The following is a 23751-nucleotide window of genomic DNA, read 5'->3' on the forward strand; positions in this document are numbered from 1 at the left end:
GGCCGATTTAATGGCGTTTAATTTTCTTCGGATAAGATTGTCTCTCGCAACGTTTGCAAGATTTAAAAAAAAAGAAATTTCTCGATACTTGGTATCTCGATATCCAAGCAATCCTCGAGTATGCGAAACTGGCGGATCCTTTTAGTGCGGTGCTCGATAAATTAACGCAGGCTCGTATTTGTTAAGAAGGGAAACTTTGTCCTTTCACGGTTGAAAGGAGGAAAAGGAAGCTCGAGGACGCGCTTTGAACGCCAGGATGCCGGGAAAAGAAACCTTTGAGACGAGAAGAGAGACTCGCTCTCTGGAAAGGGCTGAAAAGGGCTTCCTTGATCGACCAGTTTCGATACCATTTTCATGCCTCGCGAAATTTTCGTGAAAATATTTTTTTGCGAAATTTGACCAAATTCAATGATGAGATTCATCGCGGGAAATTCAAATTTCCCAAGAGGAGGATAGAATCGAGTCGTTCTCGCGGGCGAAACTTTGTCGAACTTTGACCATTTACGAACTCTCTTCGAGCTTCTTGTCTCTCGCGCGAAAATTGCAAAATACAAAAACCCAATTTCCACGAATAAACAAATAAACGAGGAGAAAAATAAAAATCCCCCCCCCCCAAAAAAAAAGAAATCGAGTCGAAAAGAGAAGGGTGTATTATCCGAAGAATAAATATATCCCATCCATGTTGGAATATCCCGTGTCCAAACAAAAGAGGAGCGTATAACTGGAGAGGAAAGAGGGAGGGACGATTCCCATCCCGTGGCTGAAGGAGTCTGAAACTCGAGCCTGAATGTCGAGAGGTCGATGTCGAGGAAAGGAGGAGACGTCGGCTTGTAGACGTGTAAGCGGGGGTGGTTGGTGGCCGAGGAGGGTGGCTCGAGGGCCGGTCGATACAGCCGAAAGTCCAGAGCGCGCCGAGCGGCGCGAAAATTCGCACGGATGGAAATATAAATCGTTCTTCGTTTTCCCCCTCTCTTTCGTTCTGTTTCGCCTCTTTTTTCACGCCTCCCTCGCGTTTATTCGCGGCTGTAACTTTGCTCCTCGCGTGCCGTATAACTTGGAAAAACGTTTTATAGCTACAACGTGTTGTTGCTTTCTTTTCTTTTCTTTTTTTTTTTTTTTTTTACGTGAAGAGTTGGAACGTGGTCGATCATTGGTAGGAAGTCGTTGTTTTTTGTTCGGGACAGTGGATTTAATTTATCCAAGAGTGGTAACGATGGAAAGAAAGAAACGTTGCAATTGGTTTTTCTATTTTGTTATATATTTAATGAAATTGTTGATCCAATAGAATTTCAACGATAATATGAGTAGGAGGAGGTATTGACATTGGGACTGAAAAATGTTTTAAATTGAATTTTTAATCATTTGTCAGAGTGAATTGACAAAACATAATGAAGATATGTATCATGAAGTTTTGTATTATCACAAAATTTTATATTTTTTCTCTCGATTCTTTCGAAACGGTCGACTATGGATTCTTTTCATTTTTTCTAGCTTTGATTTTTTTGTTTTATTAAATCGAACACGTAACGCTTCGGTTCGGGGAAAAATATCGTCGGGCAAGAAACGAATTCATAGAGGAGCGGATTTAAATATTGCACGTTTCGCAATATTATTAATTAATCGTGCAATTACTTGGACAATTTAGCACTCGATAGTGATCCGTGAATTGAAAGATCGAAACGATAAAATCTTTTTTAACCAGAAACAACAGCTCTTTGTAAAGAAAGAAAGAAAAAAGGTACTGCAAAAATTTGGAATCAAAATTCACTAACAATCCACCATTGATTCAAACGTGCAATATCTCCGTTGAAGGAAAAAATTTGCTTCGAAAATCTCCAGGATGAAAAGATCGATGATCGCGTGCTCGTCTAACCCATCCACGCTTTGTCTCTCCCCTGATTGACTCGCCACCCGTGTCCACCCTCGCTAATGTATATTTAATTGCGAACGTTGCCATCGTCGAGTCAGACTCTATGGAAACGAGAGCCAATAATCGAATAAACCGCGTTAAATTCACCTGTTAAATTAAATTTGTCGTTGGCCAAAAGAGAGTTGGCCCACATACATACTCGTTCATTCATATATACGCGGATTTTGAAAAATCGGATCGGATCGAGCGACGCGTTTCATTTTCGAAGGAAGAATTTGCCCGATGAAGGGGAGGTTAACGAGCTCGAGGATCGTTCGAGGAGAGTTCAAGCTCGCAATTTTGGTAATTGGAGCTTTTAGCTAGTGTTATTTGCCTTGGGAATCGGGCAACTCGTTGGGAAGTGCTCCGCCTGCCAACTTTTCCGAGTCTAACCTAAGATCGAATCGATTCTTTCGCGAAATCTTTTCTTACATATTCTCCAAATTCCCCAACACTTTCACTTAACAACAATCTTTATTTCAAAGTATCACCAATCGAGTAACAAAAATGTGCCTAGAAATTATATAGGAAATGCAAATGTGGGGAGTTTCTTCAATTTTCCCCAATCTTATATTTACGTTTGCATCGGCCGTTTCAATTTAGACCCGTGTTGTTCTCTTATCGGAGGATCGATCGATCGATCCGAGGATTGTTCGCACGTGTTACGCGGCCGGCTAATCGGATTTACATCGGGTCGATGTTTCGGCTAATTATTGTCTTAATTAAAACGTGGCCTGGGACGATGGAGAGGGGGAGGATGCTCGCTCGTAGGAGGAAATGGGATGGCAACAACGCGTAACAACAACAACAACAACACACTGGTCGAATATTAGGATCCATTAATGCAATGCGCCCGTTCGTTTCGCGCCTTTAAACCCCTCCTCCCTGATTAACAGATATTAAAACGAGGCGATTTTCGTCCTAATGGCGATCCTCCATGGTGATCAACGAGTTTAATAGGATCGATATTTTAGAGGCGCTCGCGTGTGCATTAAGTTAAGTGCAATTTGTTTTCTCGATAAAACGCCCGTTGTTGCGCTGTTGTCTTTTTTTTTTTTTTTTTTTCTTTAGCGAGATGACCGGTTGAAATTAATTTCTCCCTTCTTTTTTTTCCCTCTATTGATCGATCGAGACGAGCGTTGTTTTTGAGAAGTTTCCTCGATATCGAAATTCTGCATGGAGGATGAAATTGATGCATAGTTGAGGATGGAAAAATGTAATAACGAGGTGGATTAGCTTTTTAAAATTATTTTTTCGCTCGTATCGAAACGGAATAGGGGATGGATTGTGGGTATCTTTGATTTTGGTTTAATTATTTCGTTTTAATCTCGTAAAAATGTAACGAGGTTTTAATCTTGTTACAATTATTTCATTCTTATCGACTTTTTTTAGACGAGGGAGTATAAAGTTTGCTGGACATAGATGTAATCGGGGAAAAATGTGTAATGAAACGGTGGGTAGTGAATATCTGGCCGTCTTTAATTTTATTAAAGATTATTTTGTAGGACGGAGTGGATCGATATCGATCCATTATGGCCATCTTTGATTTTATCCTAATTATTTCCTTCTAATCACTATTTTATTCTATTTTATTTCATTACAGTTGTTTTATTCTCATCATCCCTGGTGGTCCAGAGACCTATTCTGGATATATTATAATGATGGTGGATCACGAATATCTTTAATTTTATTCATTATTTTGAGGATGATCGATATCGATATTCTAGAACGAAATTGATGCATTTTAATTGAGAAGTGGAGAGGATCGATTATGGGTGTCGTATCGAATCTGACATTTTTTTTATTTTATTACACTTGTTTTATTCTCGTCGACTGGTGGATGATCGATGATCGTATTCTCGAAATGGTAGTGGATCTCTTCAATTTTATTTCATTATTTTGCAGAGGGGGAGTTGGGATCGATTAAACGTTAATTAATTATGCTTATTAAACGAAGTTGAGCGGATTACGGGAATAGATTCGTAGGAAGATAATATTCTGAATTAATTCGTCTGGGTCCGCGATAAGTCTTCTCGAAAGTACTTCTCCCTCTTTTATTATAAAATTTCCCTTCTCGTTAATTATAAACAGTTTTATACACGAGGAAATTTTTCCATGAAAAATTCCATTTTGAAATAATTCGTAACTCACCTCCTAAAAAAGAAGAGCGAAAAGCGTTTCGTTTTCGTTCTACGATATTGACAAACGTTCCATATAACGATTCTAATCTGAAATTTAAAAAAAAAGAGAAAGAAAGCCACCGTGAATTCGAGCCATCGTTCACGCGAAATAAAATATCACAAGAACTTTCATATTTCACGATCGAACCCATTCCAACCCATTCCTTCCCTTTCTTCGTTAAATCAAAATTTATATTTCACCACTATCCTTCCGTTTAACCCTCTCCCCAATCGCAACACCCATTCATCCAATTATCGTTCGCCCTAAATCTTCTAACAATGTGTTGTTCCATAAATTTCCAAATTTCGAACGAAGCAGCCACCTTTTGGAAGCGCGTCTTTCACGAAACCCTATCGAAACGTCTTAGCAAATTTAACAACCGAATTCCTGTCGATCCTTTTGAAGAAATTATTGGGGGAAAGGAAGAATATAAGTAGATTCATTGTTTCGACTTCGAAACAAAGGGAAGATTGTTCTGCTCGAATCATTTTTATATGTGTGCGTTCATTCATTCCTCGCAGTGTTCGCAATGTTGCGTGACGTTTTTCTCCTTTTTTGAAGGAGAATTTTCCAACGAAATTATTGTCGAACCGCGTTCCTTTTTCAATTATTCGAATATTAATTTGAATATTTCGATTATTGTTTATTATTTTGTTTCTCTTTTGAAGCATCGTTTAATCTTGTTATTGCAGGTTCGTTTTGAAAAAAAGTATCGAGTGTAATTTGTAATTCGTCTCGCGAATGTTTGAAAGGAAGAAAGGAAAGGGAAAGGAGGATCGTTGGAGGAAAAAGGTTCTCTATTCTCGCGATACGCTTTTAAAAAACCAGTATGTGGAATATGGAGTTTATGGCTGACCACATCTACTGAACCGCGGATGATAAATGCCTTTCCAAATTATCGTACCGCCTTATCTTCGATCGACGTTCCAATTTTTATGCCCTTCTGCCTCCCATTTCCAATCCTTTGTTCCTTCTCTCTCTATCCTTTTTTTTTTCTTTTTTTTAACTTCTTCCAGATAGGAGAATTTATGAAGGTTAATACGCTTTTCATCCTTTACGATCCTTTTTTCTTTCTTTTCCAAATCCGATTATATATATTCTCGTTACATCTTAAATCTCTTCGTTTTAAATTAGAAGAATAATCGAGGAGTCGAAGATGATCGTTTATTAACAAAAATTAATTATAATTAATTATTTTGCAGAAAATTAATAACCAGTTTCAAAGATTCCCCTACCATCCCCCCTCCCCCCTTTTTATCTGTTTCGATCAATGGCCAACACTCGAGCTTCATACTCTTCTCTCGTTCCAGGCGAAGCTAGAAACGAAAGCGTTGAAAGCGAAGAGGCCGGGATTCACGGACGAGCGGTACAACGAGACGAGCTATTACGTGGAGAACGGTGAGCGCATCTTTCTATTTCTAAAATATTTGAGAAATTCCACGCCTCGTGTTGCCATTCGATCCGATCGATGGGTTTAAGAGTCGGTGTAATTATTTTATCAGATGTATAGAATCGTATAAAATCAACATCAGTGAAGATAAAATTTTTGCACAATATCGAAAGAGATTGAGCTCATATCGGCCAGTATTGGTTAGTTTCCTTTCGAAACTTTGGATGTAAAGCGACCTTGAAATTTGATACAATTCGTTTTTTCTTTCAGAAGGAAAAATTGGATTGGCTCCTCTTTCACTCGATTTCAAAAAAAAAAAAAGAAAAAAAAACGGATGAAAGTCTCGGTGTTTGTCGAGAAGAATATTTCAATTTTTTTCATATCCTTTTTTTCACATCCAGCTGCGTGGAAAAGTCGCGTGGCTTCCGGTGGATAACTCGATAAAGCGGGGCCAGGGTCGGTGAAAACGAAAACACGGTCGAAAGAGCTTCTCGACGACCACCCCCTTTATCCCCGTTCGATTTCGTTGGCATTGTGAAGCCGAGCAGGAGACACGGATCATTGTTCGAATCGCGGCCATCGCGCTGGATTATCCGCGATTATCTCTTGGCGAACAGAGAGAGAGAGAGAGAGAGACTGTGAAAGCTGCAGTTACTGTTGTAAGGTCGAATGCAGGTGAACCGATTAACGAGCATCGTCGTTTCCTCGTTTAGGAAACACGGGAGAAACGTTTGCATTTAAAACGTTTTCTCGAAATCGTTCCCCACTTTTCGAGCGTGGCCGGATTTTTATCCGTGGAGGAATTTTATTTATTTATCGAGAGACGCGTTTCGTTCTGTTCGTTGTAAATAACGAAACTCAAAATATCTTGGATGATGTAACTTGATACGACGATCTTCATGATAGCCAGCCAAAAATATAACCGCCATCTGAATTTTATAAATACAATTAAATTCAACTGCATTCACAAATAATTTGTAGCTAGTGGTTATCACTCTTCATTTTAATCATTAACATTTCCCCGAGCAAATGTAACCGCCATTAGCGACGTCAAACTCTCTGATCCGTTGAAACGAGTGAGTAAAGTAGATTGAAATTCATGGAGAAATCGTTGATCTTGATAAATTATTTCAAATCACATCTCTTTACGTCGCTTCTACAACTCTGTGGAAGTGTTCCTCTTGGCCCGGTAGAGATCAAGCGTTCAAGAGTAAAAAATTCATGGAACGTATCGTCAAATTAAAATTACTTGTTCGATGAATCGTTGGTGGAAAATCGGCAACCTGTCACCGTTAATTAAGAAAGCCTCGGTTCTCGATCAATCAATCGATCCTAACCTCAAACCTCCTACCGCGTCACTCCTGCTTTCGTCCCACTTGGAACGAATCTTTCACTTTTCGCTTGAAAATTCGATCGAAACGCGTCGCTCTAAACGAATCGAGAGTAGAAACAAGCCGACATTTATCGAACGTCAATACGTCGTTCTCCGTAATTAAAGTTGTAGTTGCTGCTGGTCGCGGCGATGCTGGCTCCCTCTGCTCCCATCGCATTATCGACATTCCATGGGAATTGTTGGATAGACGAACGCTGATTGGCCGTGCTCATTAGCGGAAGCAACGTTTATCCGTCGGTAACGAAGAGCCGAATAACATTATGGGAGCATCATGGAAGGGAAAATTGGAAAAAAGTACCACTTCTTGGTTGATTTTCTTTTGATATTCCAGAGAAAAAGAAAAAAAAGATCGATTTCACGGGGATTCTTCTTAACGATGACGAACGTTGTTACTCGAGATAACGATATCTTGAATCTTTCTTTCGATTTTATCGAATATCGAGATTTGCGATTAACGCGATTCGTCGAATAAACGAAGCGTGAAGCTTTTCATAATCGAAGGAAGATTACGATCCTCGACTCGGCGAGTCGAAAATAATTTTACAAATGCAAAAATAAAATTAATACGAATGAAATTTCTCGAATAAAATTGTCATCGATTATTATTTATCGTATGAACGCGATTGTTATACAGATAGACGAGCATTTTAGCATGATTGATATTTCCAAGGATTGGGAACGTGAAATTTCAGTTAGATCAAAGATGGATTCGAGTGGCTAAATATTTCTGCTCCTATCTTACTCGAGGAATCCTTTAATCTTCTTTCTTCCTTTCGGGGAAGGATAACTTTTGCCACCACTTAGAACCAAAGTTTCGCCAACTTTCTCTCAGACTTCTCGCGAATCTTACGGATTCAAAAAGGAAACGATAAACCCAGTACGTTCTTCTATTTCGAACCGATCTGTAGGATATATAGACCCTTCCTCACGATCTTTCCATTAAGAGATTGCAAAATGGCCGAAAGTCGAAATTTTTCAACGTAAGTCATGTTCCAATTATTCGAATGTATTTTCCCAATTTCGTAGCTAAGAATATTTCAAATTTACAGCATACGATGTCGAAAGAAAGTCAGGGGGATCTAATTAGAAGATAGATCGACTTTTAAATTTTTCAAAAAAATCCGCTTAACCTTCGTTCTTCGAGATTTTTAATTCAATAACGAAAAGTTACACGGCTGGCATTCACTTATATATACGTAAAAAGAAAATTAATTGATAGATGATTAAAAATACCATTTCCAAGGAACATCCTTCGAGCATCCATCCTCGCGTCAAAATCGGCCAGTTCTACATCGATAGTCTCCAACTTCGTTATTACCATTCGCAGCAGTCGAGAATCGGCTCATAACAAGAGAGGAGGAGGGGAGGAGGGGTTGGCCGAGAGTCGAAAGACGTGGCACGCTCGAAGGCACACGTAACAAGAATACGGAGGTTGGCTAGATCGCTGGAAAGAGGATGAGAAGGATCGAGAAGCGGGGGGGATAGGAGGAGGAGGGGGTGGAGAAATCGATCGAATATTTAGAGCTGGTGCGGCGTATCGACAACCGATATCTGCTCCACATTCGAATAATAGACTCGCACGGGTGACGACGTGCCGGTGGGGCATCCTCCAGCTGCTCCTCGAACGAAACAAAGACCTATTAATGCCACTCGAAAGACACACACAGATATGCACACACACACACACGCCTACACACAACACACTCTCTCTCTCTCTCTCTCTCTCCAATTCGATGGACGTCCTCCCTTAACGCGAGAAACGCGCATTCCATTACCGGAGACTCGTGACACCACCACCGATACCCCGCCAGAGTCCTGTTTCTCGTATCTTCTCTCCCCTCCTCACCATACCGCACTCTTTCGACGAAGCGTAGCCTTCTTGGACACGGTTATATCGATATTCCAACAAGTAGCTCCTATAACGTTCCATTATCGCGTTCTTTCTTTTCTTTCCATTCCATTAATCCACGTAACCGTCTTGAACCGACGGTTATGCATTATACCAAACAAGTATGCATCCTCTTGCGGTTTTCTCGGTGTATATTTTTTCGGTGACGTGGTTACCACAAGTGTACACTGTTTACTGGCGGAAAGAAGTCTCGTGGAACGGCACAAGGGCAACAGGGGTCCCGCCTCTATCCCCACTTTAGACGCTTTGTTGACGATCTTGACACCACGTACCTAGTATGTATTTAGCAGTGTAGAGGAGTTATTAATTTGAATATTTAAAATCGTAAAAATTATTTTCATTTACAAAGTTACGTCGTTTTGGATTAGCATGCGTGACAAATATACCACATGCGCGTGAAAATATAGGAGTTTCTTTCTTTCAAATTAACTTAGTTTCCAGTACGTATATCTTTTCTCCCAGTGTATCGCTATTACTCTTTCGGTTACGTATGGCTTGAACTTGGCTAGAAATATATATATATATATATATTTCCAACATCTAGTATATACATCTTTTCTCGTAGTTCTAACTCTTTTTCATTGGTGTAGGTTTGAACACGTTATATAGATATTCCAACAAGTGTATATCTCCGCGGGTTCTGCATTGCTCTCGCATTGTTCCGTAGTGACGTCGTAGTCTCTTGGACGCGGTTTATACCAATATTCCAACAGATATATATATATATATATATATATATATATATATATATATATATATATTCCAATTGGTATTATATCTTTTCTCGTAACTGTATTACTCTCGTTTCTTCGATGGCGTAGTTTTATAAATATAGTTGTACCGATATCCCAACAAATACATATCTCCTTCTCTCACAAGTTTGCTCACGCATTTCTTTTTCAGTGACATATATAGTCTCTTGGATATCGGTTACACTGATATTTCGAGTAAGTAGCTCTGTATTGTTTCGACATTTTTCCCGATATTTAAACAGATATCTATCCAGTTTTTCCAGTATGTTTTATGTTGGTTGTACGCAGCGATTGTCCGCAGTCTTGGATAACAAAGAGGATCGAAGTTCGATGCGTATCTTGGATGGAGCATGGATCGATGGGTTTCAAAGGCGCTTTGAGTTTCATTTGATCTGCGAATTGCATGGATTGTCGAGTTGGCTTATGATTATCGTTAACGAGATGAATGGGGAAGCCTTTTGAGAGGGAGAATTTGTATCGATTGGTGCACATTTACATGTGCGTTATTAGAAGGATAAACAAGTTTGACCGGTGTAACAGCATTGTAGAGTATTCGGTCAGATTAGAAGAGCCAAGGATTTTTGCCGAACGAGATAAGGTTTCATGGCTTTCCACCACCTAATCCTTTCTAAATCTTTCGCTTCTACGATTGTTAGGATTATCAAAAATCTAACCGCATCTCTACATCTGTAATACTATTTGCCAACATTTAATGACAATTTCTTCAATATCCTCTCCAATCGTTATATCTGGCAACGATTTTTTTAATTTCTCTTTCTATCAACTCTTTCCTTAAGAAATTTGACTTCGCTTCGAATCGTAGATCGCGGAAGAACCTTCCTCCGTTATCCGTGCCAGGTTGATACGGCAACGGGCCTCGATCGTCGGCGGGTACACAACGACGTGGATGCAGGGAGGGGAGGGGGGGGATGGGTGGGTGGGGCCACTACGTGATTCAAATCTAGATCCGATCCTATCTCAAGTTTTTTTGAGGAGGCAAGAGCGCGCTATTGGCCGGAGGGATCCTTGGCTCACGGTTTGCTCGCTCTGTTTCGCTCCTTCGCTCTACTCCTCTCTCGCGTCCAACTCCTACCATACCCTCCCCTCCCCTCGCGTCTTCTTGGCTCTCTCTCTCTCTCTCTCTCCCTTTTATACTTCTTCTCGCTCGTGCTCGAGGAAGCTTAGCAGGTGGCTCTGCGGTATTTTTGCCTCTGTACGGATAGATTCATCAGGATCTCTTCTGTTCTTGCGTACTCTTTTGTCGTTGGTGGTAGCGATGGGATCGAGTGTCTCGCGAGTAGAAAAAAATTATGTGATTTATGTATATATCAGGGAAATGAATTTCTGTGCAGGTAAATAAAAGTAAATTTCGTTTTATCTTTAATATCTTGGTCGAATTTCCATCGTATCAATTTTCTTTTTCGTTTTCGTTTCGCTAGAATCGATCGCTCTTTCTTCTAACAATAAGTTATATAAATATTTCGAAGAGAAATATAAGTTTGAAATACGAAATACGTGGCATCAAAGTATCTTTTTCATCATTGTTCCCATTGTAAAACTCGCTCCGTAAAACAGGAGAAACCCTTTCTTTCAACCTTTCCCTATTATTAAACTAGAACGAAACTGTTTATAGAGTCTCTCCAATTAATCTCTTCAATTTCAATGTTTTTTTTTTTCACATTCGAAAAATATAAATACAAAATTGAAACGATTAAATACGATTCAAAGTCGATTCGATGGAGACTCTTCTCCCTTTCGTCGGATATACACATATATAAATTTTTTTTTCCTTCTAGCCGACTTTGTATCTCAAACGATTCTCGTCGAATCGAGGAACAATATTCCTCCGCTTCCTCTTATTCCTCCTCCCTCATTTTTTTATTGTGCTGCTCGGAAACTCTGCCCATCACCACGTCTTCATTCGACGATTCAGTCGCACTCCCCTCCCCCTCAGGGCTACGATTCGCGGCTAGTTTCCAACGGATGCTCGCCTCATTCCATCCCGGTTTTACATTTCCAAGCACTTTGACGACGCTCTTTGCCTTCCAACCACCTTTGTGACGTGTAAGACGCGTACGGAGAGAATTGTTTGGGAAAATATTCGAAATTTAGAAGAAGGATCTCGATCGCGTCTCGTTCGAGATATGCATTGAATATTTCGTTCAGGTAATAAGCATGCTGTCGTTATACTCGAGGATAGGCGCAAGCTTATAAAAATGGTATAATTTAGTTGTTATGAAAAAAAAAGGAGGTCGATGGTTGTTATCATAAAAAAATCACAAGTCTTTTTATTTGATCGTTATGCACGAGTAGCTAGTTAGTTTCCCCTATATTATAAATAGGGGAATTGGTCGCTTGTAAATTGCCTATTACCAACCAAAGATCATGCTTATCACTCATTTATTTATATCCATTTTGATAGATACAAAAAAAAAAAATTGCCTCTCAACGAATACATCAACGAGATTATCGTTTTCCCCTCCGATCTCTGCTTCCTTTAAATCCGATCCTTAACTATTATTATTTTAAATCTTGCAGCAAAATTCTCTTCTCATCAAAAAAAAAAAAAAAAAAAAATTTCTCAACTCGTCTCGTCGCGTTGAAATTTATTAAATCTCTAAATATCACTGCGCTCATTAACGAAGATTCTTCTTCGGATAAGAAGAAGCGCTGTCACGGATCTGTCTGTCGGATCGCATCGTCGAAACGCACGCGAATCCCGGCCCCCTAATCTCGACCCGCCGGTAAATTCCAGCCGTGTATAATTCTGAGATAAGATTAGTTTGGGATCCGTGGGGGGGCGTGCAAGACGCGCTGGATAGATACGGGTCGGCGATTTAACCGACCCGTTCGTGGTAATGATACGGTTGCGAGGTGTACGCGCTTCCCCTCGCTTCTTCCTCGCGATTGTTCCCCCCCGATAAGAGGCGGGAATATTAACGATTCGCCGACGCGTCGCTTTCCCCAACTCCTTCCCTAGAATTCCCTAGTGGCCGGTGGCGCCGCCGAATTTTTTCATTTTTCAATCGCTCGATCGCGCGCGCGTTTTAAAGAGACCGAACTGGTTTTCGATCGTGAATTCTTCTTCGATTCTTGTATTCGGTGGATAGGAACGATGAAATTATCCTTGGGAGAGGAAAATTTCGTGAAACGATTTTAATTTGAATGTTGCGTCATTTTGCATCGTGATTTTTTCTTTCTTTTTTCTTTTTTTTTTTTTTTTAATTTCGTCGATAACGAAATTTTGGTAAAAAAAAAAAAAAAAACGAGTTGCTTTATTTCGTTGGTTATTTATTTTATTTCGATGCAACATTTGTTTTTATTTCCATTTCATTTATTTTCTTTTAATTGATAAACGTATTGGAATACCTCTGTTTCGTTTCTTCGTTCTTGTTTTTCTCTGCCGTTTTATTTCGATATAACTTCGTTGTTGTTTCCCTCCTCCCCCCCCCCCTTTCTTGTTTCATTTTTCGCGAACAAACAAATTTTTTTTTTTATATATATATATTAATAACGGTAAAGATGAAATGTTTTTTTGGTTTTATTCGTTTATTTATTTATTTACACTCCGTCCTTAAAGTGTACGTGGAATTCAGATAAATGTTATGATATTTGCGTTATAATTCGACCAGCCGGACCCGATTGCATATTTGTTTAAATTCCATCGTGTTTGGTTCGGCAAAATATGGCGCGCGATAAAATATTGCTAGGCCGGAATAATATAAGTTTACGACTCGTGAATGATGCAGTTTGTTCAAATTCGATCGCGCATCCGTGATTCCGTCTGACCACATATCGGGATTCTCCACTTGGAGAGCATAACGTCTCCTCTTATTTTCCCCTCGTGATTCGATGCTACGACCGCGTATACGTAATTTCCAAAATCAATCGATCGAAATCTGAAATTCAATTAAAATTAAATTTCCCTCTTCCCTTCGAAAGGGAATTTCATCGCCGGATGGCGAACAATTTTCCATTCATCCAGCTACCCAGTTTCGCAAAATGACGCAACGTATTTAACAATCCGTCGAAATTTGAAAAGAAATTCGCGCACAATACACTTGGCCGCATAATATTCCACGAGAATTTCTATTTGCAAGATTAATTTACCGATGAATAATTTCTCGTTTCTTCGGCCATATCCTTAAAAAAAAAAAAAAAAAAAAAGAAAGAAAGAAAGAAAATGGAAAACGAATGAATGGACTGAAATTCACTTTATCCGATCTCGCGAATGCTCGTTCATCCAAGGGTTTCACGACTGGTTTATCGAGCTTATTACACTCGATACTCGATCGAATCGTTCGTTTTACGAGATATCGGCCGCCTCGTTCACGGCGATCCGATAAGGCTGTGTTCTCTCGCATGCTTATGGTGGACACGCTAAAATCCAATATTAAACAGGCGACGAGGTGAATAATGCAGTGTGCAGGACGAGTGGATCGAGGTGGTGAGACTCGAAAAAGAAATCTTAATAAATAAATTTTCCAGAAGATGATATTCTTTTTATTATTATCATTGCAACGCTATTGTTTATTCTCTTATAAAAGAGAGAGAGAGAGAGAGATAATTATTCAATTGAAAAGAAGAAAGTGAAAATAATACCATCATTGCAACAATAATAAATTAAAGATTTGCATCGTAGTATTACAGACATGGAGTCAAACATATAAGCCATCCTCCCCCTAAATACGTAATTTCGAGTTAACGTCATTTATTCGAGAAGAAGAAGAAAAAATAAAGATTTTTCTTCCCGATTATCAAAAATACCGAATTTCCATTTTCCACGAGGCGCAGCGATTCACGCAGTGGTCAGCAAAAGCGCACGCTGCTCGATAACGAGCGATACACAAATATTTAATGATATTTCGCGCAGCCTATCCATGAATTTTGCAGGCGCGGGCGATTATCGGCAGAGTACGCGCTGTTTTATACATGATTTCCAAACCGTTGGAGGAGGAAAGGTTGGATCGTGGACACGTTTGCCTCCGAAATTGGCCGCGAAGCATGTTTAATCGATCGTTTAACACTTTCGTTACGAGAGCCGGATGTGTACGCGCTTAAATATCGGATGTCGAATCCGTTGCCCATGCATTTTCTACGATACGCCCACCAATGTCAAATGCCGAATTATTATCCACGCCTTCCCGTCTCATTTAAGAAAGCTTCTTCGAGTTTCGAATTGGCGAAGAAAAGTGATTCAGAGATTTGTTTCCAGTCGGTCTGATTACGTATCGAGTTGTACTACTGCGAGAGAAGAATCCGTGGCCGGCGACCCCTACGGTAGCTACGGGGTCTCCACGTCCTTCGCCAAGGCATTCTCCTCTTTTCACATTTAACATCGAATCGTATCGCACGCTAATGCAAAATTCCACATAAATCCTCTCGAACAATTCTCGAAACTTTTCAGAAATTGGAAATTTTCACGGTTAAAGGGAATTGCCGAAAACGAATATAAAGAGCGTTGTCAAGCTCAACCCGTAACCTCGATCCTCGAAAAACTCGGATGGTGGTAATTATTGGTAACGAAAAGTGGGAATCGTCGAATATCATTTTCACCCTTTCGAAGGATTGGACCGGTATTTCTTTCCTTTTTCCATCCCCTCTCCTTCTCTCATTTTTCGAAAAGGGAGAAAAGATCGATATGGAATGAAATTGAAAGCCAGGGAAGGGGGGGGGCGGTCAATGAGGTTCGTTATAGAGAAATATCGCGATTTGCATGAAAGGAAATCGTGACGATCTCGATCACACGCGCCCCCTTTCGATTTGTACCGCGAATAGATGGTTGATAACCGATACACGGAATATATTTCTTAATTGATACCAGGAAACGGCGAGTGCCTTTCCGGAAGTGTAATTCGAAAGAGTGTCATTAGCTGTATCGGCTTGTGCCGATCTGGGCACGAAGATTTATTGCAGGATCGATCGGGTTATTGTTACGCGACGCTTTTCCTTTTTAACTCGTTTCAACGCTCTTCGTAAGCGAATAATTGCAGTTTTTTCTCTCTCTCTCTCTCTCACTAGCTCTTTATCTTTTCAATTAAACAAACGTTCGAGATAAAAAGGTGTTGTTCTTACTCGTTTTAAATCGATCAATTAACTTAAAGCTTTTGTTAATAACTTTTTCCAATTTTAATAAACTCGTTACTTATACCACTTCCAATTTCATTCATCTTTACGATTCCTTCTATCTCGTTCCATTTTATCATCCGTTTCTTTTTCTTCGAATTAATTCCGTCGAAATTGTTCTACGCGTGTGATGTTTCAGACGTTTCCGCATTTATCATCATCCCGAACAATCTGGATAGGCGTGTTAACAATGCCTCCCCTGCTCTCCGCCACCGTGGAAGGGTGTTAATTGCATAGCCGGAGTTTAGAGAGAGGAGTACGTTCCAGCCCCGGATACTCGAGTCTTTGTTTGTCCCTTACGATCTTGCCGCGCCGCATTATCGATCAACAATTTGGACGGCCAAATTGTCCGTCCTCCAATTGTACACACACGCAACGTTCTGCAAATTTCGTCTCGCTGCTCAATTTCACAAACATTTATCTCGACGAGAACGTTTCCATCCATCTGTTCCGAATTAACGTTCCACTTTTATCAACGATGTTTAGAAATAATTGATTGTTGGAGAGGGGATAGGTAAAGTAAATTTTATATAATAATCAAATTACGAAATATTTTTCGGTATCAAAAGATACGTAGATTTTTTACACACCATTTCAAAGAAATTAAGAGAAGTCGCAAGAGAAGAAATATATATAGGCCCCTATTCTTCGCCTGGCGAAGATCACGAAAACAAGGAGGTATAAAAAATACGCTTGACGAACTCCTCCTCTGAATTAAGCGTCGTTCGTTCACTCGTCGAGAGGAGGGCAATTATCCGGTGTAATCGATGGACACGAGGCGTAATTATGGGAAATAGAGCGAATTTTCCATCCGCCAGACGGAGCCCTATCCTTCCTTCTTGAAAAGCTTTCGAATGGAGCAGTTTTCGTGGGTACTTATTCCTTCTGTAAAGTGATTATCTCACGTCACGTTGCATCGTCATCACATTGTATTCGATATACGAGCTTGGAAAACTGCGCCTGTAAGCGAATAATTTTGCTCGCACGAGATGAGAATAAGTTAGGCACATTTTCTCTCGCGTTTCAATTACAGTTACAGAAGGGGACAATTGTAAAAATCATTCGATATCCATCGTAATATCCGTCGAAGTTCGATAGGAAAACGTGGAAAGCGGCCCGCAGAGCAATTCGCCAGAAACGTTGTGCAAACGAACGGCTCCATAAAACATTGCTCCTCTCGAGATATATCTTCCGTGCAGACCAATCGTCGAACAATGTCGAACGTGAAAATTTTCTCTCTTTTTCTCTCTCTCTCGTTTCGATCGATCGAACAGTTTCGTCGAATAATTACGTCGAAAGTGAATGTGGAGAATGTGTTTTGCGTGCAGAGAGGTCTTCCATCGACTTTTGTTTCTTCCTATTTCCTCATAACTTGTTTCTTTTATTACAGTTAACCAGAATCAGCAAAATATCGGATTTATTTTCATTCGGTTGATTCATCAAAAGATCTCTCTCTCTCTCTCCATACGTTCACTTTCATCTTGCAAATTCGTACTCCTCCCTTCTAAATTACAGAAACTTTCCAGAGTTGAGTTACAAAGTTGCTTGGATACCCAAACCTCCTCCTGAGATCCCAAAGATTTTCACCTTTTCCAAAACTTTTTTGAAAAGATGATTTCCGGGACAAACTCAAGTATTTATCGTTTCGAAAGAGTTTCGAAACTTTCCTTTTATCCCTCAGCGAGGAATAATCTCTCGAAGAATTACACAAGAATAAAAAGAAAAAAAGTTTCCCTTCCTTGCTTCGTTCACGAAACGTGGAAAAGAGAGGAGAGGCTTAAAACTCGCGATGGAGGAGACGATGCATTGTCTCCTCGGCCATCTCCTCTCCTTCCAACCGCGAAACCTTCCGTCTCCTCCTCATCATCGACGATCTTCAGGGTTGGAAGAAGCTTTGCAAGATCCCCTTTTCCGTCGGTGTCGACGTTTTCGCGCCTCTTGGCACGTTTCGCTCCACCCCCGCGCACATCCTCGAGCGTTCTCGCCCTGTCCCCTCTCTCTCTCTTCTATCTACCCTTTATTTTCTCGAGGGTGGCCCCCCCTCGCTTCTTAACGTGGAAATCGTGCTCGATTTCGCCCTGATCCTCTTCGATTTTTCTTTTCCCCTCTTTCTTTGTTTGAAATGGTCGAGAAGAACACGTGTCTCGAGAAGACGAAGCGATTTTTAAGCATTCGAGTTTCGTCATTGTTCCAACAGGCGATCGATTTTTTTCTTCAATCCCACGCTCGAGACGTTATTCGAATAGATCGTGTATCTTTATTTTTCCTTGGAGAGGATTAATCCCAAGTTTTTCCTTTTTCAATCGTCCGGGTTCCGTCTCTTTCTGGGTTGAAAGTGTGTCCACAGGATCGAGAGGAAAGGATTGGTTTGGTCCTCCGAGTAATTGCTGTTGTCGCGCTGGTTTCGCCGTCGATTGGCTCGGAATTCGGGGGAGGGTTTCTTCTTCTTTACGATCTTTTCCAGCCATTTCGAGGCAAACGAATTCCATTCCATCGAAGCATCCTTTCGTCGAATATGGAAGAAATATATATATATATGTGTGTGTGTAGTTCAGGTTGAAATTCTGTCTCGTTACTCTACTTGTTTGTTTGTTCTCGATATATCAGAGTATGTCAATTTATTTGGAATATATAAGATTGCTTCTTTGATGGATTGAATTGTATATTAATAAAATGTAACGAGATCGATTCGATATCAATTATTATGATATTGCTGCGAAATATTAACGAGATGTTTAAATCGTTTCGAATCTGTGCAAGAAGATCTTCTTTTTGTAAAACGTGATGATTTGTTATCCAAGACGCGGTTACAAAAGAGGGAGGGAGAGAGTCTCGCAATTAAACTTTGATTTATTAATCAAAGAAACGGAAGAAGCCGTTCGATCGTGGATAAAAAATTAAAAGAAGAGGCTCTCCTTTCCAGCCGAGGGGAAATATTGGCCTGCAATTTGTGAAGTGGCTTGTGAAGAGGGTGTGTCTCTCCCTGCGATCTTTCCTTACTTTGAAACAGCCTTGTTTGTCGCGGATGGACCTGCTAATTAATTCGAACGCGGTTGATTAAGTACGAATGAAAAATTTTCCTTAATTCGATAGGGAAAGGGTCAAGTTAATGATCCTTCTTCTTCCTTTCTTTTTTTTTCAATATTGGATTTGGAAAAATAAATTGAGATATCAAAGTATAGCTTTCTTTTTTGTAATCAACTTAAAATTGTGCGATCGAATACGATTCTCTCTGCAACATCTTAATTTCCAAAGGACATTTATCGAATAAGAAAAGTAAGAGTCGAAAAGGAAAGGAAAAGGACACGATCGAGAAAGTCGATCGATGAGGGCGCCATATTTGTTACCTCTGTGAAACGGTATCCTTACCTTTTCACGCGAGAATGAAGATTCTCTCGTCGAGGAGAAATGAAATCGAGTAATTTTTTATTTCTGCTTCCCTCGAGTGTCGATTAAAATTAAAAAAAAAAAAAAAAAAAGAATCGTTTGAAATTTCCTCGATTTCGACGTCAGATATAATATCAAATAATTGATTCTCTATTATTGCGATCATAATATTATGGATAATCGTTTCAAATTTATTATAACTTTCGAGTGGGAATTATTCATATTCGACGATTAAAACAACGATAAACAACGATAATGCAACGACGAGGGGGGGGTCGCCTGTGTCGAATTTCGATCGAAATTTGCATATCGCGTTGCAACGACGACGTCGTCGAATATCACGAACCTGGAATAATTAAAATTCCACGCGAAAACTTATTAACAATTCGCCCGTTTATTTTTCAAATAAACGCAACGATGAAATAAAGAGAAAAAGATATCTTTCTTTGCAAAGATCCATGCAAAAATCGTTGAAAAATCCAGGCTTCCAAGATTGTTGGAGGCGAAGAGGATGGACAACAGTGCTCGAGGCGTTTCCCTCCTCTCGAGGGGGGAGGGTAATGATGGCCGGCTGTCCGGGGTTTTATTGTGATTTACGCGATTGGCGCGATCCACGAGCAGCGGAGCATCAGCGGGGCTTTATTTTCGGTCGGCCAGCCGGCACCGACCGCTTGCCACCGTGCCAATTTTTAATTAATTACGAAACAATCGTGACACTATTTGAAGGTTGTATAATAACCAAGTTGGAACGTCCCTTTATCGCGCTCCTATTTTCGCACGCCAAGATACGCACATCAGTTTTAGGCGCAAACCGATATTTTGACCGATCTCTGTGGAGAAATATAGTAGGAATAATTCTTCTTTTTTGTCCCTTTGATCGTTGCAAATAATTTTCGAATCGCCTATTCGACGATTTCTTCAAGATCGGTTCATTGCTGTACAATACAAAATTGACGATCGGCCAAGTTGAACGCAGACTGTCGAGTCGATTATTTATACAATTTCATCTCGATTAGATTGGGTTGATTTGCTTCGCAACATTTTTCTGACTATTTCAAATGATTCTCTCGATGCGTTCTTAAAGTCACGTTTTTTTATCGACAAAAATTGGATAGGTTTATTGCTGTACACAAAATTGGCGACTGGCCAAGTCAAATGCAGACTATTCAGTCGATTGATGCCAATCAAAAATTTATGTAATTTCAGATTACGTTCATTTTCACGTATATTTCAATCTCGACGATTCTTCGATGCGTTCCTAAAGTCACGTTTTTTATCGACAAAAATTGGCCAAGTCAAATGCAGACTATTCAGTCGATTGATGCCAATCAAAAATTTATGTAATTTCAGATTCATCTTCATTCCGACTATTTCAAGTAAATTTCGAATCTCGACGATTCTTCGATGCGTTCCTAAAGTCACGTTTATTCGGCGACCGGCCAAGGATCGAATTCCAATTTAAATCGATCAAAAACGATTTCTATACATACATATCCTAACTTAATACCTTCGTTAAAAGAGTCGCACGCACAATCTTGTACAATTTTCCATACATCCACGAGGACGTATTAATAATAACATTCGACACGAAACACGAGATATCAGAAATTCAAGTATCGACACGCGCGAAAATACGTCTTCCCACCCTCTTCCTCGCATCTCGCACCTGTTGTGTTGCACGCGAGGAAAATTCTCCTCCGCCAGATCCCATTTCCTCGAGCGTGTCCCCCCCCTCCCTTTCGATCGAGAAGGTGAATTACACGCGCGGCTGCCCTCGCCAAAGGTTTATTTCCGCGAGTTCGGATTCGCGCTTGATTTCCAACCGGAGAACCGTGATTTGTGAGATTCGATTCGAGATTCGATCGTCGGCAAACAGGCGTGTCGGAATGTTGTTGGCAAATTAATGAACCCGATCTATTCTAATCAAGGAACCGAGGAGATATCTTGTTGTTGTTGTTGTTACGAGGTGTTGATCGAATTATCTTCGTGTCTTATACAGAAGGAATTAATTATTAAATTGAAGAAAGTGAATGATTTCAACCCTTCGCACTCTTAAAAAATTAATTTCCATTAAATTTCACTTTCTCGTCACTTGTTAAAAATAGAGAAACTTGTTAAAAAGAGAAATCGATCGAAATATCCTTTCGAAATTCGATTTGAAAGAAAGAATTCGAACGTTTATTTTCCTCCCCCTCCTCCTCTCTTATCTCTTTAATTAACGTGTTGCATGATTAACGTGTGTGTATATATATATATATATGGTAATTGAAAGGTGAGATTCTTTGTCGAGATTTAATTAGAAGGGGTTGTTGCGCCCCGTGTTTTACAGGGTTGAGGAAAGTGTACCCGTATTACTTCACCTTCACCACGTTCACGAAGGGGAGATGGGTGGGAGAGAAGATTCTCGAGGTGTTCGCGAGAGAGTTTCGGGCGCATCCGGCGGAGGAGTACGAGCGTTGCATCCGTGCCGGTACTTTGACCGTCAACTACCAGAAGGTGGACGTCGACTACAGGCTGCGCCACAACGATCTCTTGGCCAACGTGGTTCATAGGTGAGCCGTTTTTACCATTCTTTTTCTCGCAAAATCCTTCTCCCTCCCTTATCCTATCCCACTCGAGCATCGTGAAAGGCGGACGAATTTCGGGGACGAACAAGATTTAACTACTATCCGTTTACTTACTCCTCTAATATAAGACTTGTCTTTAAATACCGCCTTACGACTCGAACGTGCTCTCACGTTCACTCACTCGCCTGTTGCTCTTCTATTCTTCCTGCGCCGAGTCTCTCTATCGTGCAATTTCTTGAAAGATCGGACTCGAGAACTTTGGAAAATAACATTTCTTCTATCACGGATGAAGAAGATATCCGGCCATTCGATTATTCCATCATCTTTCTAAGACACACGCGCGAAGACGAATCTATTGGAGCGCAAAGGGTTGGAATTATCGACGTGTAAATTGTGGAAGGAGGGGGGAGGGAGGGAATTGTTTCGAGCATTTCTTATATATCGATTTCGAAATTTTCGAGCAGAAGATTGAAAGATAAGGAAAAACTCTGGTAGGATACGGTGGAGTGGCTCGTCAAGCGGATTCGTCCTCGTCAAATTTACCAAACGCTCGTCGTGCGGCCCGGCCAATATATCCCGGCAAATGGAAAAGTTCGTTCCTAACGCGATGAAATTATATTGTCAGAGGTTGCGTGTATTTCTCTCTTAACGATCGTCCGTCGTTACCAGCAAAGAATCACAATCATTCAAAGTTATTTGTACAACCCTGAAGTAAAATTTCCCCCTTCATCGATCCATTTTCTACGTATCTTTCCACGTTTGGAATAAATTCTTCTTCGTTCTCTGGAATTTTGCTTTTTTTGATTGAAAATTCAGTGAACGAAATTCGAAATTATCAAATGTGATGTGTATGTATGTTATGTATATATATTAAAGCTGGTTGATCATTCGACGAGAAAGATACGAAATTGCGCGCAATGCAAAGTAATCTTTGATCTCGAATAAATTTTATCAAGAGTTGCGACCTTTTAAGAGTCGCGAGCTAATATATTTTGCGCCACTGTTAACGTTATTCTCGCGTGCATATTATTATTCTTGATATTGTTATTGTGAGTGTGTGCGCGCGCGCGCGTGTGTGTGTGTGTACACGTTTCGTATAGTTTTAAAAAGAAGAAAAAAGGAGGGGGAGCAAGTGTTTGGAAAAGGGAGGAAATACGTGGAGTTAAAAATAAAAATTGTTGGTGATTTATGTTGCTCGACTCGTTTGAAATGTACGGGCAATTGTACAGGACGATTCTATAAACTGGGACGTAGCTATAGTTCTCCTCCGGCCGAGGAGAACGGAAAATTGAATGGCTTAACGAGCACTATTTTTCTGCGCTACAAGATTTTCCTCGAAAATGCGACTCGAGCGCGTCCCTTTTCTCTCTTTCTCTCTCTCTCTTTTATCTCGATATTACGCGTCGCTTAATGAATCGCACTTTTGCTCGTGTATGATTCGACGAGAAGATAAAAATGGATTGAAAAAAATTTTAGAAAATTCGTCCCAAGATTTCTTCTCATTTTTTCCCCGAATAATCGGGGGAAAAATCGGAATTCCAAATATCCCTAGACAACTCGGCTGTCTCATGTATAATTCATAATTCGTTTCGTATGGATATAATGATCGTTAATGATATTCGCTTTTTTCACCTCGTCGATATCGATTTATTTATGAAAATAACAACTTTGCCGATATATTTTGAACAATGCGTATCCATCATCTCGCGTTTAAAATGTTCAAAATCCACGAGAAATCTATCGAAACGCTATTCTTAAATTTCGTTCGAGCGGAAAACGCATGAAAACATCATCCCATAACGCACAGTGAGAATATTGGAATTTCAAATATCCCTAGGCAACCAGCAAACATTATCTCTCGATTACTTCTCAACTTTCGTCCTAACGGAAACAGATAAAAATATTATCCATAGTCTGAGTAGTGAGTGAATCGGAATTTCAAATATTCCTAGATATCCAACACGATATCTCCATCGATCCCTCTTCACGAAATAATAAACGAGCTTCGAACCGATAAGAACCCGAGAACAAGTTGTCATCCTAATTATTGGATCCACGAGATGAAAGTATTTAAAACTCGTGACAATCTATGAAACACCTCTCGAAATTTTACTATTTTATCCCTAGATTCTTCTTT

The 23751-nt window shown here is 40.1% G+C and overlaps 1 protein-coding gene across 3 annotated transcripts in view; it reads left to right on the plus strand.

Annotated features, from left to right (window-relative positions):
* The window catches only part of LOC100866559 (pseudouridylate synthase RPUSD2), a 131242-nt gene that overhangs the window by 86892 nt on the left and 20599 nt on the right, over positions 1-23751 (plus strand). For all 3 annotated transcript variants that reach the window (XM_086915705.1, XM_086915707.1, XM_086915706.1), the window contains 2 exons: positions 5401-5488; positions 21377-21599. In XM_086915705.1, coding sequence (XP_086771831.1) covers positions 5401-5488; positions 21377-21599 — 311 coding nt within the window. The remainder of the gene's footprint in view (positions 1-5400; positions 5489-21376; positions 21600-23751) is intronic.

The sequence above is a fragment of the Apis florea genome, unplaced genomic scaffold, assembly GCF_048593485.1.
Source record: "Apis florea isolate Af1SG1 unplaced genomic scaffold, ASM4859348v1 contig_3793_pilon, whole genome shotgun sequence".
Classification (NCBI taxonomy): domain Eukaryota; kingdom Metazoa; phylum Arthropoda; class Insecta; order Hymenoptera; family Apidae; genus Apis; species Apis florea.